The sequence below is a fragment of the Leopardus geoffroyi genome, chromosome A1 (genome assembly GCF_018350155.1).
Source record: "Leopardus geoffroyi isolate Oge1 chromosome A1, O.geoffroyi_Oge1_pat1.0, whole genome shotgun sequence".
Taxonomy (NCBI): Eukaryota; Metazoa; Chordata; class Mammalia; order Carnivora; family Felidae; genus Leopardus; species Leopardus geoffroyi.
Genome location: NC_059326.1, coordinates 69,744,476 through 69,763,913, shown reverse-complemented (window position 1 = coordinate 69,763,913; position 19,438 = coordinate 69,744,476). Strand labels below are relative to the sequence as shown.

General features: G+C 44.7%; 1 protein-coding gene across 4 annotated transcripts in view; it reads right to left on the bottom strand.

Moving 5' to 3' along the window:
* Positions 1-19,438, bottom strand: part of FARP1 (FERM, ARH/RhoGEF and pleckstrin domain protein 1) — a 294,892-nt gene that overhangs the window by 60,839 nt on the left and 214,615 nt on the right. For all 4 annotated transcript variants that reach the window (XM_045444576.1, XM_045444559.1, XM_045444583.1 and 1 more), the window contains exons 5-11: positions 17,589-17,667; positions 9,349-9,446; positions 7,298-7,412; positions 6,292-6,439; positions 3,507-3,602; positions 1,507-1,670; positions 715-783 (exon numbers count right to left, since the gene is read on the bottom strand). In XM_045444576.1, the coding sequence (XP_045300532.1) occupies positions 715-783; positions 1,507-1,670; positions 3,507-3,602; positions 6,292-6,439; positions 7,298-7,412; positions 9,349-9,446; positions 17,589-17,667 (769 nt within the window). The remainder of the gene's footprint in view (positions 1-714; positions 784-1,506; positions 1,671-3,506; positions 3,603-6,291; positions 6,440-7,297; positions 7,413-9,348; positions 9,447-17,588; positions 17,668-19,438) is intronic.

Sequence of the window (19,438 nt, the reverse complement as noted above, 5' to 3'; positions counted from 1 at the left end):
GGAGAGGGGCACCTGGGTGGCTCAGTCAGTTAAACATCTGAGTCTCGGTTTCTGCTCAGGTCATGATCTCACGGTTCAGGAGTTCGTGCCGTTCGTCGGGCTGTGCACTGACAATACGGAGCCTGCTTTGGATTCTCGGTCTCCCCCTCTCTCTGTTCCTCCCCTGCTCACAACCTCTTTCTCTCAAAAATAAATAAATAAACATTTAAAAAAAGGGACTAGGAGAGCACTGACCTCACAGAGCTGGTATGAAGACTGAGTTAATGTATGCAAAGTGCGTGGAACTCAGCAAGAGCTGTAAGCATTTGCTAACAACAGCAATAAATCCTGCTTCTCATCCAAGCTGTATTTAATTTAAAAGTTTATAGAAATACTTTTGATTCAAATCCCAAGACGCTCAAGGACAAAGAGAAGAGGAAGTTTGTACTGTGCTTTAGTCCCACTGCAATCTCCTTCCTGTTCCTCTTCCATCCCATCCCCTGCTGGTTTCCTCCTCTTCCTCACTTGGCCCTCCTGGTCTGTTTCCATCTCATCTTATCCTTGAGGTGTGCCCCAGCCCTCGAATGTTCCTAACACTAAACTGGCCCAGGTTGACTGTGAGGCCCTGATATGGTAATTCACCAGGCCTGGGTGAAGAGACAGTCAGGAGCAAAGCACTGTCACCTGCAGACGATGACTCTTGTCAAGTCGAAGTAGCATCGAAGTTTCTCTTACCTTTCAAACTGCACTTTCTTATGTCCTCCTTCTTTAACAAAGTCGAGAACCTGCTTCTGAGTCCGACCGCTAAAGGGAAGACAACGAGAGGGAAGGAAAGGAGACGGCAAGGGATTCTCATTGAAACACACAACACCCCGTCTCTACCTCCCCTCCTTCCACAACTGGGAGATAGGTGGGCTTTCTCAGCTAGCTGGGGATAAAAGCAGTTCTGGGAGGAACTTGTGTTTCTCTGAGAAAAATGTGTGTCCATTGCATTTCTTGGCATTTTCCTTATAAATAATTCTGTTTGATTACGAAGCCACCAGCCTGAGCAAGAGTCTACATGCTTCGAGGACACAGGGCTAATTTTGTTCACTGTATATCCCCAGTGCTTAGAACAGGATTTGATACGCAGGAAACACTCAAATGTTTGTTGAAAGAGGGAGAAAGTGAAGCAGTGCTGGGCAAGTGCACACAACATTCCCGAAGGCTACACGAAATGTTAACAAGACACTTGCTTCTCCAGAGAAAGGGAATCCTCCTGAAGTAGAGGGTCCTGTTTGGAGTTTACTGTGGCGGGGTGAAGGGCCTCTTGGCCAATGTTCGAGCAGAACATGACCTCCTGGTCATGCCAGGAGGCTGCTGGAATGACCGAGCAATCACCCCACCAGCCATAGCTCCCGGAAGCCAACTTTCCACTTAGCTCCCCACTGTACTGTGTAGCAGCAGCAGCACCAGAGGGTAGGAGAAGGACGTCTCGGGACAAATGCTCCCGCGGCGGACACGAGAGGTATGCTATGGAATCCTTACCTGAACCGGAATGATGAGCCTCGACTAAAGAGAACAGGCTTTGGCTTTGGTTTGGGCTCTTCAAAAAGTCTAAAAAAGGCATGATGTTCAACACAGATTTTCCAGAACGACTTGCAAAAATCCCGACTGGCCATTAGAAATTCCAAGGTATCCTGGTATGAGCTCTAAAAAGAGAAAATACCATTTTTTCCCCCTTGACCCACAGACATCAGGTTGAAACATGAGAAAAGGGCCAGAAAAGAAGTATGTCCAATAAAATTTCACTGGTGCATTTATTATAGCACGACCACAAATTCACATAGTTAGTAAAATAGAGTTGTTCCTAATGACAAAATCTAGTCATCATTCAACCATTTCCCCTCAAAAAATTCCTTAGAGGAGCTAACGGAAAACAGGGGTAATTCACAGAACTCCTAACATTTCTTTTCTTTTTTTTAATTTTTTAATGTTTTATTTATTTTTAAGACAGAGAGAGACAGAGCATGAGTGGGGATGGGGCAGAGAGAGAGGGAGACACAGAATCCGAAGCGGGCTCCAGGCTCTGAGCTGTCAGCACAGAGCCGGACGCGGGGCTCAACTCATGAACTGTGAGATCATGACCTGAGCCGAAGTCAGTCGCTCAACCGACTGAGCCACCCAGGGGCCTCTCCTAACGTTTCTTGTGACAGAATTCACGAACAAATTTTGTTTACGTGGCTTATATTTCCTTCTCCTCCTTCTTCTTTTTTTTTAGTTTATTTACTTGGAGAGAGATGGATAGTGAGCACAAGCTGGGAAGGGACAGAGAGAGAGAGAGAGAGAGAGAGAGAGAGAGAGGGAGGGAGAGAGAACCCAAAGCACACTCCACACTGTCAGTGCAGAGCCCAATGTGGGGCTTCATCCCATGAACCATGAGATCATGACCTGAGCTGAAACCAAGAGTCGGATGTTCAACTGACTGAGCCACCCAGGCACCCCCATATTTCCTTCTTAAAAAAAATCCAACTACTGAAATTCCTGTTTTGCCTCCTTAAAATAACTGAAACACACTCTTCTGTTTTCTCCCTCATGGCTCATGCCGACTTTGCACACTGGTCTTAAGTCTCTTCTCTGTCAAGTAGCATATGGCTCAAACCTCCAGGGGACCCACAGGAAATGAACATTTTTTTTTTTCTGGAACACAGAAGTATCACTCAAGGCTGAAAAAGTCATGTCCTTTGATTCTGGAAAGGGGAGAGTGTACTTTTGTATTCCCAGGCTGAATGCTCTCAATGTAAGTGGCCCTATTATATAAACAGGAATTACTACAGCCTTAACGGTTCCCAGAACTTCCAACTCTTTGGGGGGAATCTCACAGTTCTGGGCAGACCCAGCTTACAAACAAGCTGAGGCAATTCTGCATTTGCAAGTGGCCTTTTAGAACTCCAAAAGCATTTTCCCATAGAAAACAACTTATAATGGGCCGTTGCTTCCTAGGTCAGGCCATAAAAGCTCATTTAATCCATTCTGTAGCTGAACGGTAAGGTTAGACTGCCATTTATCATCTTTTTTTTCCACGGGAACAAAACTCTCCCAAGTTCTGGTTGGGGACACCAGGATGAATCAGCCATCTCCGCCATTGCCATTTTCCGCGGGGGGGAAGGAGACGCTCCTTCTTTGATCCGGTCCTGGGGTGAGCGACATCCTCAGGGGTTCTCCAGAAAATGGGGTGGACCTGCTTAGCTTGCGAGAATGTGCTGTCAGAGGTCAGGGGACAAGAGTAGGGACGCGAGGGCTGGGGAGAGCTGGAGGCTTGTGCGGCCAGGGGTGCGCCCCGAATACTGCGGATGCTGAACGGGGTCTCGAGGGGATGGCCTGGAGGCTGGAGCCCAGCAAAGGCATGGGTTTGTCGGGAGGGGCTGAACATTCTCTACCCTCGCTGTGTCTACCCAGGTGACAGCACGGTGATTGAGCGTCTGGGCAGGACACTCGGTACAGACCCTCAGACACCTGCCTGGCGTCATCCCGCCCCGCCCACTTACGTTTGCGTCTGGGCGGAGCTTGATGAGAAAGCGCTTCCTCTTGAAGCTCAGCTTGCGCACTTTTGCCCAGTTGAAGGCGTTGATCTTGGTGAAACCCTGCAAAGGAAGGGATCAGTCAGTGAGCCAGGAAACGCAGAAGAAGCAACATTGGAGGTGGTTTGCCTTGCATATAGGGACCTGCTTTTGACTGCTTGGGAAGAATGCCTTTTGCTAGAGAATTTGCTAGGATTTGCAGCTGTGGGTGATGCCTGTTCCTGGAACATTATCTTTCACTAATTATATGCTTTGGTATTCAAACTAAGGTTGCCTCCAGGGAGGGAAGCGGCTGGCCAAAGGAAGGATGCTAAGAAAGATAAATAACAATAAAAACCATGGCAACCACAACAATTAGTGACCATCACTTTCCAGTGCCAGGGGAAGGACTTTACAGACCTTATCTTACCAAACCTTATACAAAACCCAGTGAGATGGGTTTGTTATCTCTCTTTCACAGATGTGGAAACTGCTGCATGAATTTATTTTAATTTGTCCAAAATCACACAGCTCACGTGGCAGAATGAGGTGCCCCACCATATGCCTTCACCAGCAGCGACTGTTTCCATAAAAGCAACACACCAGGCTGGTGGTCAACCCCCATGGTGCACACTGGTCTGGCTCCCAGCAGCACAAGCAGGATGGGGAAGGGAGTCCCGGCCTGTGGTTTGTCTTCTACACCAGAGAACAGTCTCTGGGAAGGACTCACACATCCTCGTTCTGAAAGTCAGGTGTGATGGAACAGGGTGTTCCTGTGTCCCTGTTCCTGTGAGGAACAGGGTGATGGAGAAGTAAAGGGCAAGCGACCAGACACCAGCTCCCATCTGTCCTGTCATCTCCGTCTAAATTAGAATTCCTCCAGAGCTGCTGAAACACCAGGACCATGTATTGAAATTGGTAAGAATGAAGCAATTAGGCACTGGCAAGATTAATTCCAAGATACAGCCTTGGTACACGATTAAATTACTGCGTAATTCTCAATATTTAGATTGTATCAAATATAATCAAAGCACGTTAATTCAATTGTGAGGCACTTCTCTTCCCCCCCTCTATGATTTTTAAAAATGCTTAAGGGTTCTGATTTCAAAATTTAATGGTGGGACTGAAAGCTTTACATTTGGCTTATTGTCATTTTGCTCATCAAGTACTCCTATGTTATTTTGGCAGTTCAGAAATTGTTAAGAGCAATTGTTAAGATACCTCAAGTATCGTACACTGCTTTCAAACCTTCCCTTCTTACTCTCCCATATGAAACCCAACCTCGACTCCTCCTGGGACAGGATCCTATGATAATCAGTGTCCACCATAAACATCTGATACAGGAGCAGAGAAGCACTGAGACCAATTTGGTAAAATACGAAGGGACAATATAACCAAAACCAAATATAAACCAAAATGTTTTTTTTTTTTAATTTTTTTTTTTAACGTTTTTATTTATTTTTGGGACAGAGAGAGACAGAGCATGAACGGGGGAGGGGCAGAGAGAGAGGGAGACACAGAATCGGAAACAGGCTCCAGGCTCCGAGCCATCAGCCCAGAGCCCGACGCGGGGCTCGAACTCACGGACCGCGAGATCGTGACCTGGCTGAAGTCGGACACTTAACCAACTGCGCCACCCAGGCGCCCCTAAACCAAAATGTTTTAGATTGTGTACATATCTATGCCTTCAAAACTGGTGAAGATTACCCTACTTAAAGGCAGACACTTTCTCCATACCCCTATGAAACCAAAGCATGGATTACTCTCGATTTTGTTTAAAAGAAAAGCATTGAGGGGCGCCTGGGTGGCATTTTATGTGCATTTTACTCTATGTCAATAACACCTCAAAGAAGCTGTTAAGAAACAAAAGAAGCACTGTCAGTAGAAGAATCTAACAGTGCAATCAAGAGAGCATACATTTCATGGGGAGCCTGGGTGGCTCAGTTGGTTAAGCGTTGGACTCTGGCTTAGGTCACGATCTCACGGTTCATGAGTTTGAGCCCCGCGTCAGGCTCTGTGCTGACAGCCTGGAGCCTGCTTCGGATTTTGTGTCCCCAGCCCCTCTGCCCCTCCCTGACTCATGCATGTGAGCGTGCGCTCTCCCACTCTCTCATAAACATTAAAAAAATATTTTAAAACTTTAAAAAAAGACAGTACACATTTCAGAGTACAGAAAATTATGTCCTTAAGTAAAACACAGGTACGAATTCAAGTGCAGTGTTTTACTACAAAGTTACTATACTACGTGGCTTTGTAGAAATTTATAAAACTGCTGTATCTTTAAAAGTACACATTACCCTTTTCAAGTATGTATATCTGAAGTCACAAATAAGCTGACGTACGTAAAACCTAAATTAGGTTTAAGAATCCCTAAATTTGGTTAAAAAAAAAACTCAACAGGTTAAAAAAGAGAGGGGGGAACCACATGACTATCATGTGCCAGTGTGAAGAAAGTGTTTATTTTGGGGGGTCTGAAATCCTGATTCTATTATACTGTGTTTTGAGCACAGGTCCACTGACAGAGATTACCAAGTCAATAAACACAAGCAAATCTTTGTGCATTTCCCAACCAGAGCAAGGGCAAATGAAGTAGAATCTGGAAGTGGAGGGCCTAGAAAGAAACAGAAACCCTAAGGTGAGGTTAGTTTCTCCCTGTTCACCTAAAATTAACCATCAGAGGTCTTAACTTGGCCCACCCAATGCGCAGAGTTGAAGGGCCAACTCTTATCTTTCCATCACCAGGGGAACTGAGCTGTGTTCTAAGTGCTCTTACCTGAAACACTAGAATTCCCGTGTTGGCAACAGCCAGGTTGATCTTCGTACCTTCCCTGTCCTTAGCCGGGTGCAACCGGACCCCATACATCTCCAGCCTACGGGCAATCTCCAGAAGTTGGAAATCTGATTCTGCTGGTGTTTGTCCGCTGACAAAACAAAAATTAAAGAGAAAGTCCAGGTGATTTGAATTGCCTGTGTCTATTAATTTGAGATTAGGCAACTCCTCTTGGGAAATAAAAAGGCATTTCATCACAAACAATGGAGCTACCTGATCAGATGACACCCAGCCTCCCATTCATTGCAACCCAAAGTCGAGCAGCTAGGACAAAAGCCCTATTGCCTGTGTAACATAACACCCTAAAAGTCTGTCTCACATTTGCCTAGTTTTTTTTTTTTTGGAATCTCAAAGAGTTTCCTTTAAGGTCATATAAAAGCAAAACGCCATCGTGTTCAAACACGTTTTTAGTCGCTGACAATGGGCCTAAACTTGTAAGGGAAGTTCAAGGCAACACTCTGGCATACTATCACCAGGGCTCAAGTGCCCTCCTTGAAAACAGCAACAAAATCAATAGGCACGGAGCATCTTTTGAAAATATTTTACTGATCAAAACAAAAAAATGGAGAGGATACAAAGGTGCTAGATTTTCATGACATTCCTACTTTGCCCCTAGTTTACCGTGTCCCTTTTCTGATTTCCTATTAACTGGTCTTACACTCTCCCTTTAATTCCACAGCATGGGTATCCTCAATTCCAGACATACCCCAGTATCACAGGAAATCAAGCAAGGATCCTAGAACTTTGGTCTTGAGCGGGGAACCTGCATTGAGAGTCCTAGGTGAGGAACAATGGCTCCCATGAACCTCTGTGCTCTTCTCCCTCACACCTTGCATCTTTCTTCCCAACAGTTACCGTGTGTGTGTGTATGTGTGTGTGTCTACACCCACCTACGCTGGAAGGACAGAGAGAAGCTCAAGGGAAACATGAAGTGACCAGTGGGACTTACATGTGGTTATGGTGATACTCCACGATTTTGTCTTCTAGCGCATCTTGCTGAGGTATGTACTTGTTTTTTGCTAAATGCTCTCTGTCTGAGGCTTCATCGAAATCCCCAATCTCGGCTACCAGGAAACAGAGAAAGAAAACCCAGCCACATACAATTAATACTTCACAGTCTGTTATGCTCCTCGGGCAACATTCTCTGGCCAGCAAACCAGAAGGCAGCGGACAAGGCGATCCCAGCCTGTGGGTATCACAAGGGCTGGATGTCAGAAGGTACCCTGTGAGGATGGATTTAACAATCGTGCCAACGTAACAGGATGGTCTCCACTCTCGTCTCTACCAGTTGCAAAGAAAACTTTGGCATCAACCAATTTCATCCATCCATGTTCCTGATTTGTTTCTTCCTCCCCACCCCACTGGGACCACTTCTGTTCTAGGCAGTCAATTCTAGACATGTGGACCATGACCTTATGACTTCTAAATAAGCACAGCATTTTTGGACTTTAAAAAATCAACTTCGAAACTCTTATACATAATAATTATTACTGCAAACCCCAAACGCTTTACCATGTAGAGAAAAGCCAATGGTAAATAGGTATAAACATACATAATATAATTTGGTAAAATAAAATAATTAAAGTTTATGAAGTATCTTGCAGTCCTAGTGCCACAAATGGCTGGTCAGATGGCAGCCTCTTCCAAATTTCTCACCTACAAGGAACAGGAGGCCCATTTTTCTCATGTAACCTCTGCATAGTCCCTAAATTGCTATGATCTGGAAATCTAAAGAAAAGACCTTTAAAGTAATAATTATATCTTAACAACACTAGCTCCAGCTCCGTTTATATCAATTTAATACCTCTGGGACAGCATGTCATTTTCTTTGAATCCTATGGTCTGTGTAACAACCAGAGAGCCCAGCTGTTTTGAGTAAAAGTGAGTGAATGGTTGCTATGACATCTCCCCTTCGTTTTGTCATGTGAAGCAGCCTGTCACACTTTGGGCAATACACCTCCACTCATCATGCAGGATATGGCCTACATGTTGCTATAAATCGCAAGCACCGAGAATATTTGCTCTGCACTGAAGAGCGCCAACTCATCTGGTTCCAGCTGGGCCAGTGGAAGAATCGATGGCTCTAGCTTCCTGCTGCCGTGGCGAATCAATAACATTACTTCCTAAGTCCGGTAGATCTTCAGTAAGACCCATATACAAAAAATAAGAAGATAAGCATGGTCTCTAGAAACACCTAATCCTATTAGGCTAAGTCATTTATTGACCACTAGGAGTGACACTTCCTACGAACCTTTGGAAATCACGTTAACCGGACGGTTATCCAAATGGGCTGATTATATGGGACTGCTTTGGATACAACGGAAATTGTAAAATGATACGACAGCACAATTCTTTTATACTAGTGCTAATACGTGTGACATAATCATCTTCTTGAAACATAATGTGCATATTCAATTTCAAGTAACTTCAACAAGTTACTTCTGCCTTCGCCAAGAAGAAAAAAAAATGCCCAGCTGGGTTGTCAATATGCCTTAGAATGAGTACAATCTAATTTATCCTTTGCCTAGATTAAGGAAGCAAAATATCTAGTTTCAAGCATCACTAGGATTCAGTCCAGCTTCCTGTGTCTTGGGGTTTACTAAACTTGGGACAGCAGAATACAAGAAGTGTCATCTTTGACAGGTTTATGTCTTAAGGCTAATGTACCATATTCAATAATGAATATTAAATCCAAGAACAGGACCGAACAAGTTTAGTTTACTTGACCGCCATCTGTCCAAGCTTCTTCGCTGCATCAACGGAGATATCAACAAGAGCACACTAGTCCTTGAAAAGGACACAGAATTCACAGGCCAGTGTTTGGGGGGCTACACCTGTTAAATGATGCTTTAGGGCTATTGTTTTCAATCCATGGACACTCATATAACAAAATAACAAAAAGACATAATTATTGTTTTTCGTGGATGTGATTATTTTCCCCCATTGACCGGATCACCGTTACTGCCAACGCGACTTCATCGAGAAACCAACAGGACTTACATTGTACAATGTGTGAGATCAAGAGAGCCGCGCTGGTATCATTGCACGTCAGCCTGCCTTGAGCCAGATCCTGCTTCACCTGCAGAGCAAACAGGTACCTGCGGACGCAAATAAAAATGATGCGTCACACACCTAGAGGCTGGCGCCATGCAAAGAGGGTGGGAGGTTTGGTGTCAAAGTCAGGCTCACTTCTGACAGCTCGTCTACACTGTGAGGGACTAGAGAAAGGTATGCAAACCAAGGAAAAGAAAGTCTGTGCCGGCTGGAATGAGTTCCCAGTACCACTGACTGCGGTGTAAATAGTCATACCTCATTCAAAGGACCAGGAAACATGTGGTAATCTTTTCACATGATGAGTAACACATTTTGTTCTATGGCTGTACCTCTCCATACAAAGACCTAAGACGGAGCACCTGAATGGCTCAGTCAGTCAAGCTTCCACTTCTTAGTTTTGGCTCAGGTCATGATTTCATAGTTTGCAAGTTTGAGCCTTGAGTCCGGCTCTGCATTGATAGCGTGGAGCCTGCTTGGGATTCTCTCTCTCCCTCGCTCACTGCCCCTCCCCCACTCACTCTTTTTCTCTCTCTCTCCAAATAAACTTAAAAAAAAAAAAACAAAAAACAAAAACAAAAACCCAAGGCTGTATCTTACCACTCTATAATTTTTTCAGGGTATAATTTTTTTTCCACAGATCAAATATACTAAAACATAAGGCTCAGATAATAACAATAGCTTATTATGGTTAGGAACAGCTTTTTTTGCCAATGGAATTGGAAAGACAAGAGTGTGTTTTTTTGTGTGGTGTAATATTCACTTAGGTTCTTCCAAAAGCCTCAGTTACCAGATCTGTAAAACTGAATTTAGTTTAAAGTTATATTTTCTTTATATTGCGGAATAAAGCAAGTAAACATTTTTTGGTGAAAGAGAAGAGGTACTTACTTATTTTGAGAGAGAGAAAAAGAGAGAGAGAGAGAGAGCACGCATGCACAAGCAGGGGAGGAGGAGTAGAGGTAGAGAGAGAGAGAGAGAGAGAGAGGAGAGAGAGAGGAGAGAGAGTGAGAGAGTCCCAAGTAGGCTCCCGGCTCAGCACAGAACCCTGTGCAAGGCTCATTCCCACAACCCTGGGATCATGACCTGAGCTGAAATTAAGAGTCAGACACACAACCAACTGAGCCCAGGTGTGGCAAGAGATAAGGTATTTATAAATAAAAGAAATTAGATAAAAAATAGTGCAATGTAAAAACTGATTTGAAAAAAATCAATATGAACTCCTAAATTTTCTCCATAGAGAAATGGTGGATTTCAGGTATCTGGCAAGGAGAGGTACAAAGTGAGCCTGAAATATCGAGTGATGGCAGAAAGCAAGGCAGCTTTGAAATATACATGGGCTGTATTAAAAAAGCAAAAGAAACATCTTGAAGGGATGTCCACTCGCCAATGCTGTGGCAACATGAGTAGCAACAAGAATAATTAAAGTGACTCAAAACACATGGAATTGATGAAAATTCTTGAGTTCATTTCAGTATTCAATGAGAAAGCCAGAAAATGTATCACCATTGGAGACTACTGAAGCAATTCTTTATTCAAAACTTGGTAACCTAACCAAAAACTTGAGTCTGGAATCTGCCTCTCTCAATAGGAGGGGTATTTCAGGATATACAGGAAAATGAGGCAAAGTTCTTTACAGAAGTATGCCAACTCATAATAACAGCAAGAATTCTCATTCCACAACATCTAAAGAAATTATGGACTCTGGCAAGCACTGTGAATCGCTATAAAAACCATTCAGGAGATTGGACATTTGCATAAAGACAAAGTAACATGACTTTGCCTCACAATGGCAAGATCAGAACATCACCACCCTAATTCAATGATGAATCTTAGCACCATTCATGAAATAGGAATTTCACATCACTTCTGGTAGATTCTGGCCAAAAGTATTCAACTTGATCCATCAGGCCTATAGAACTAACTTCCAGTTTTCTGGAAATGCAGAGGATAGAGGAAGAAACTAAGTGGCACCACAAGGAAGAAGTCTGACAAATTTAGAAGGTAGGATATTTTAGAGTATAACTGGTCCTGTTTCTTCAACAAGATGGTATCATGAAGGAAAAATAGGGAGGGACTCTGCTAGATTAAATGAGGTCCAAAGGACATAACCAAGTGTGACTATGGCCTACAGTGAATCTCATTTTATTTTTTAATGTTTATTTTTATTTTTGGGAGAGGGAGGGAGGGAGGGAGGGAGGGAAGGAGAGAGAGAGAGAGAGAGAGAGAGAGAGAGAGATTGAGCACGAGCAGGGGAGGGGAAGAGAGAGAAAGAGACACAGAATCTGAAGCAGGCTCTAGGCTCCAAGCTGTCAGAATGGAGCCTGATGCGGGACTTGAACCCATAAACAGTGAGATCATGACCTGAGCCTTAGACGCTTAACCGACTGAGCCACCCAGGTGCCTCATGAATGTCATTTTAGATGAGTACATACAAATGACATTTATGGGACAGATTTGAGTATGGCCAAGATATTAGATGAAATGAAAAGTACATATATATGTGTAGAAAAAATCAGAAAGGATATCACACTAATGTATTAACAATGATCACCTCTGGGGAACAGGAATACAATATTTTATCTTCTTATATTTGTTTATCTGTATGTTCTAACTTTCTATACTGTACATGTGCTATTTTTGTAATAATGAAAGGTTCTTTTTAATTTTAAAAAGGGGGGGGGCTTTTTTAATTAGACCAACCACAGAGGGTTCTATAAAAATTAAATAAAGTAATACATGGAAAGCACAGTGACTAGAATAAAAACATTCAATAATGTTAGCAAATTTTCTCTTATAAAAGAAAAACTAGGGGCACCTGCCTGGATCAGCTGGTAGAGCATGGGACTTTTGATCTTAGGGTCGTGAGTTCAAGCCCCATGTTGGGTATAGAGCTTACTTAATTAAAAAAATAGATAAATAAATAAAAATAAAAGGGGGTCCCTGGGTGGCTCAGTCCATAAAGCATCTGACTTCGGCTTAGGTCATGATCTAGCGGTCCGTGAGTTTGAGCTCCTCATCAGGCTCTGTGCTGACAGCTCAGAGCCTGGAGCCTCCTTCGGATTCTGTGTCTCCTCTCTCTGCACCTCCCCCACTTGTGCTCTGTCTCTGTCTCTCTCTCAAAAATAAACATTAAAAAAAATGAAGAAAAAGAAAAATGAATTCTCTTTAAGTTATTTAAGAAATTCCATTGTTAACTAAAAAACTAAAACAAAACAAAACAACCTCAAGAACAAACAAAAAAACCTACGAAAGCTACAAAGGCAATTCTGTAGCCAGACCCACAAAAAACCGAAAACAAAAAAACCCCACAGATCCACTTGTCGATAACCGTTGGCCTTTACCCAGCCCCTTATATTTATTCTTGCTCTCACGTTGTCTCTGGAAAGTCAAAGGGAAGAAAGGCAGAGAATATAAAAGAACCAAAACATCAACATATTGGTTTACAAGGCAAGAGGCCGTATAAGCCATCTTTCTGGATTAGGCAAGGAGTACTATTTTTTGAGCTGAACACTTCTTACAGCTACAGGCTTTAATCTTCTATCTGGTTAATTTTTAAGTAGGCGGCATAAAAGCATCACACTGTGAATATTTTACCATCCACCAGTTCAAACACAGGGTCTTGTGTTTGCGGAGAAGCATTCAGGGACGGATCAATGGTCAGAGTCTGACAGGCTCTGGGGACTTTGGCTGATGGGCTCATGTAGATTCTCAGTCAGCAGCGGTTCTGAAAGCCCACACATTTAGGCACAGGGGAAGTGGCATTTTGAAGACTGCAGTGAGCCTACAGTCCTGAATCACGCGGAGTCTCCCTGTTCAGAGGCCCCTGTAATACAAGGAAGACCTTCCTGGGTATTGACTGTTGACTTCCTAATGACAGCTATAAATCTTGAGCAAGCTGGCTTCGATGCTAACTTTAGAGATTCAGCAACACCTTTCGTATTATAAACGGAAACAATCCCCATCAAACACACAGGAGCTAAAGGCTAGGTTGAACTCAGCAGGCACTAAATACAATTAACTGAGTGAATGCTGAAAATGCAAAGCGCTCAAAGCAGAGTCAGTCCCCGGCATAAGGGTGGGTGTCAGGAGAAGGGGATGATGGTGCCAGGGCTAACGAAGAGGGCTTTTGGTTTCCAGGGATCGTCAGAGTTACAAATCACACCAATCTGATGCCTTGCTTTAAATGGGTCTATTTTAATTTGTTTTGTCTTAGCCTGGGTGGTCTTAGCCTTTCTTTTCGTACTCAATGGAAAGTAACTTACAATTTCTCTGCCAGCCTGAGGAACCACCTCGGGCCTTGCAAACACTGCAAGTTCTCAGAGGTCTCTCTCCACCCTTAGAAAGGGCAGAGCCAAGGAGAAATGGGATCCTACTGAAGATCACATGCCCAGAGCAAAGTGTACCAAAGCCCTATAGCCCAACAAGAGTGACTCGGAACTCTGTGATGAGAAAATGTGGCGAGTTCTTTTCTGAAGACCCCTCCCTAGCTGTTTAAAACCTGCACCCATGACTCACTACTTTTCTCTCCCTCTAGAGGCCCGGGCCCTAGCAGCAACAGGACACAACAGCCGCTGAAAGTGCAGTTCAATAAATAGAAAGGAATTCAGCTTCTTGGTTAACAGCAAAGTGCAATTCAATCTGCTTTTTGTATAAGCGGGAAGCTGAAAGCTATTCCTGAGGCCCCAAGAATTAACCAGAGAGCTAGAGTCCCTTTTAGTCGGCTGAACTGTAGGCCTGCCTCTGTCCCCACATCCCTCGCCTGAACTGCTGTCCACACAGAGCTTCTCCCAAGCCCTCCTGCACTCCCCATCTGCTACAGGAAAGTGCCTGGACCTCAAAGGTCACGTCATTCAATTTCTGCTTACACGGGAATTTGAGAATGAGGGAGGCAGCACATCGGATCTGGAAGGTCCCCCTTCCCACCACACCTCGTGACAAAGTCAAAAGCGATGGGGAGCTTCTAAGTTTCGTATCAATTTCATTCGCCCTTGCACCAAAAGGATTCTCTCCTTGGAAAAGATTTTTAAAATGTCAGTTAACACCGGGAGCCAGAAAACAAAGACAACAACACAACCCTAAACAATCCATCCGTTGAGCCCGGGTTCCCTGAGGAATTGACAGGTTCCACCGAGCAGCCGGCAATATCCCGGGCACACTTGGCTCAATGGCCACAAGCGGTATGGAATTTTAGAAGAAAAACCCGAATAGTAGAAAACCATGGGGCATCTGGGTGGCTCAGTCCGTTAAGCGTCCGACTTTGGCTCAGGTCACGATCTCGCGGTTCCTGAGTTCCAGCCCTGTGTCAGGCTGTGTGCTGACAGCTCAGAGCCTGGAGTCTGCTTCACATTCTGTGTCTGTCTCCCTCTCTCTCCGCCCCTCCCCTGCTCGTGCTGTCTCTCTCTCAAAAATAAACGAACACATACACACATAAAAAAGAAAACTACAAGCCTCTGCAGATAATGATTCACAAGAATTGAAAAGGTGCAAAACTCAAAGCAAAGTGGAATGGAGACGGGGAAAAAAGGATTTATGCCAACTTCATAAGCAGGACAGAGGCCCGGTGACATGCAGGATGCAAAGGCAGGCTGTTGACCAACAGCTGAACTTGCCTTTAGATTTATGTCAATAGTCTGAGCTTCAAGCAGTGCACGTTACAATGAGAAGAAACCCAGCCCAGAAACAGAGACACGGTAGCCCCAGCAGTGACACCACAGAAGACTCTGTTGTCACTGGCCTGTCTTATGCATCCTGGTGTAGCAGCCCAGCTGTGTCTCCTCTACGTGAACCGTTCTAGTCAACCGTGCATGCTTCCCAAAAGGCTGCTGGCTCCTGCAATCCCGGGCTACATAACGGCTTCATCGATTTGAGGATTATAAGTAGAGGGAAACAATTAGCAGCAAATCATTCAGAAAACTGAAAGCCACGGGAAGTCGTGGCCTTCACTTCTTCCTGGAACTCCACATTCGTGTCCCCAGTGCCCTTCCGGACACCGCCACGTGATGTCTGGTTGGCATCTCAGACATAAGCCAGCAGAACCAACCTCCCGACTCTCCACCCCTCAGTCATCACCTACTTCCCTCCACCCTTTCCCATTTTAGTTGCCACCAAAATGGCCAGCCAGCTGCTTAAATCAAAATCTAAGCATCCCTCTGTCTCCTCGGCCTCCACCACCAGCCCGTCACCACGACAGATGGACCCCGTCCCCAGCACGTAGCCCAGCATTTGCAGCCACCCTTCTCTGCTTCCACACCCGCCACCTCCTTTGCTGCCACCACTGTGGCGTGGACAACAGCAATGGCTACCTCACTGGATTCCCAGCTGTCACTGTCCCCCAGCACCCACATGGCAGCTAGACTTTCAACCCCATGAAACATTTGGCCTCTGTCCCACCTCACTGCACTTCACCCTCTCCATTCCTGCCATGCCAGCCTTCTCTTAGGTACAGTTTGAGCCTTGAACAACACAGAGATTAGGGCTCCAGCCCCCTGCACAGTCAGAAATCTGCATATCACTGTTGACTTCCCCAAAACGTAACTACTGTTGACTAGAAGGCTTGCCAATAACAAACACGATTAACACGTATTTTGTAAGTTCTATGTATCGTACACTGTATTCTTACGATAAAGCAGGCTAAAGAAACATGATGAAGAAAACCCTAAGGAAGACAAAATACATTCACAGTCCTTGCGTTGTATCTACATAAAAAAAATCTGCACGTAAGTGGATGTGTGCAGTTCAAAGCTATGTCGTTCAAGGGTCAACTGTATTTGAACATCTGGAACTTGTTCCTGCCTCAGTCACTGCCCAGCTGTTCCTTCTACCTGGAAAGCTCTTCCTCCAAAAAGGAGGGACGGATTCTCATCCCTTCCTCAGACAGGCACCACAGACTGAGCCATCACAAGCGGTGCCCTGGTCACCTTCTATCACATCCTTCTCCTTCAGTTACCCATAGAGCCCTTACTGTTATCTGAGAGTTTTTGCTTCATCAGTCATCTTGTCTGCTCCCCTGAGGGTCAGGCTTGTCTTTTCACCACTACGTTCCCGGTGCCTGGAACTGTGCTTTGCACACAGTGTCCACTTTGTAAGTACTGCTGACTGAATGGCTTCACCCCTTTGCTAAATGATGGTCAACCACCCACAGTATCCAAGATCCTGTGGTCTGTACCAAGAGTGCGGAGAAGGATGTGACAGGCTTGGTCTAATCAGCTACGAGACTGAAAGCCACGGGGCGCCTGTGTGGCTCAGTCAGTTGAGTGTCCGACTTAGGCTCGGGTCATGAGCTCACGGTCTTTGAGCTCGAGCCCCACGTCGGGCTCTGTGCTGACAGCTCAGAGCCTGGAGCCTGCTTCAGATTGTGTGCCTTCCTCTCTCTCTGCCTCTCCCCTGCTTGTGCTCTCTCTCTCTCTCTCAAAAATAATAAACATTAAAAAAAAAGCCACGGGTGGCAGGGCTGTGGCTGGTCAGACTAATGTACCACTTGTAAGAGCACTCTTGAAAGGGAGGCATTGTGTGTTCACACATTCCCACCAGACTCTGTTCTCCTTCAGCATATGTGCGTCTTGTGCAAATTATAAAATTGGTAATAATAAGGGTGATGATGGTTATCATTCAGAGCATCCCTACTGGTTCTGGCCACTTTATCTATACGACTGCTTATCCTCAAAACAACCGTGGCCAAGCAACCAGCGTGGTCGCGCGGACACAGGGGAATTAGCAGAAGCACAGAGGGAACAAGTAAATTGGCCAGTCACACAGGCACAAGGGCAGGCCTGACTCCGTGCTCACGCTTCTCCCACTTAGGCCAACTTTCAAAGAAATCGATCTTCAGCTCACGTCCAGTCACCCATGGCAGCAACTGAGAGAAACGGAGTTAACATCTTGGTCTCACAGGGTCTGACTTCCCCAAACTGACTTCCCCAAACTGTCTCGTGATGTGACAGACCGAAGAAGGGAAATATGACAGCAACAGGCTATAAGACCAGTTCACAGCACAGCTTTGCAGAAACCCAGGATTCAAGGAAAATGTGGTACATTCTTTCTCCCCATGTTGGTCAGCACCATTGGGAGCACGGAGCAGATGCGGGTCAGGTAAACGCTGTGAAAATGCTGAATCAGTGGACGGAGAACATTAACTTTCCCTTCTCCTCGGCACCCCGTGGCAACAAAGAGCAAGTTTCTAAACCACTAACCTTGTGAGTTCTTCCTGGAGTTGTGTGTGGTCAGGTGGAAAGAATTTCACCACAAACTTCACAACAACATGCTTTGGCCCTAAAAGGGGGCAAAAAACAGTAGAGCATTTTTGATTTGTTCCAAATGCAATTAAAGAAAAAGACTTCGGAAGGTATATTACACAGCAGATAATGGATCTCATTCCAAGCCACCAAGAGTCCATCTGTTGACGTCCAGGTCGCTGAACAGGTAGTTCAGTTCCTAATTCATGCTTCCATATTGCAGGGAGACAGAGAGCCCTTATAAAATAACGTTTTGACAAAAGTATTTCATTCAGGTATTACATTTTTTTCTCTGCAGACTTAAACTGTACCTGGATTTTAAAAACAGGCATTCGTCTTCAAAAATTTATCAAATTGGCCCTTTCAGTCAAAATATGGGCTTTCGACAATGAGGAAATAATGAAAACGTAAATCGGTTATACAATTCAGTACTTTAAATGATCTACAAGGTACAGCTTCCACTGTGTTCATCAAATATGTATGAGCATCTATGTGTCAGGTGCTCCCCGAGCGCTGGAGAAAAAACATCAACACGACGTGACCCTGCCCTCGTCCAGTCAGCCGAAGCCCTTATAGGTGTCTTATAAGCCATCTTACGGACGAGTTCAGGCAAAATCAGGAAGCAGACCTGGGGTGGGTGGACAGGGAGAAGATCAATGGGATGTCACTTGTCAGAATTAAAATGTCAAGCAGATCATAATAATTTGTAACCCGAATCAGAGCTTGTTTTGAGGTACAGATCAAATTTTATACATATATCTACACACATATATATTTATGCCCAATGTAAGAGCAGTCTTATAGGTTCTACCATTTGGAATGACAGCAATGAGTTTATGTTCTATGAAATATAAGGTACGATAACGAAATCCAAGTTTTAACAGCAGTTGTCTAAAAGCAGAAAAATTTTTTTTTTGCTCCGCCTTTGCTGTCACAAAAAACAGATGTTGTATTATCATTTCTATGATAACATATTTAAGTTTAGGAAAAAAACGCAAAAGCGACAGAAAGTGAAGATGTAGGCAATATATATAAAATGAGGAGAAAAACAAGGCACAGAAATAATGAAGCCCAGAGACACTGGGCCCCCTTTCCCTGACCACTCACTCTAACAATTAATAGAAACCCTCGCCTGTCAACTCTGGATCATAAAGTAACAATAGCAAAATGGGGAAGAACAGGAAAAACCATGCTATCTCCTCTCCACGGGGATCCCCTGAGGCCACGCAGATCCTTAGAAAACCCGAAAGTAGGAAGGTGCTATCCCCCAATGCACAATGACAGCTTCACACAGCTAGCCATAGCACGCAGAGACGGAAGGAGAATCCTCACTCCAGGGTGGACCCAGCAGTGACAGACGCGGTCTTCCGTCTGTATTTGGCAACGGGCTAAAAGACACCTTGCCACAGTGAGCATTTCCCAGGAGGTATTGCAGGGACACACGTCATCATTCTGGATGTTTCGCTACCTCCCCCGTCAGGCCTAGGGGCTTCTCCCAGCATTGTGCCCCTACCCTCTGGCCCCCGCACGCTCAGGTCACTGGCCAGCCACCCTTGTAAATGTTAAACAAACAATGCCGGTTTCATTTTCGGCATCAATAATTGCTTAATTTAAATGACAGAAGCTCAACATCCGTTTCAAGTGCACGGGGGCCATCCAGACACCGTGTGCCTGTTCAGTACAGCCACAAAAATTGCTAGAAGTGGCCCAGTGGGGCTTCTTAATCAGACATTAAAACGATCCCAGCAAGGTAGTGTGGAGCTTCAAGCTCAACTAATGGAACGCACCTCTGTTACTACCCTCAGACT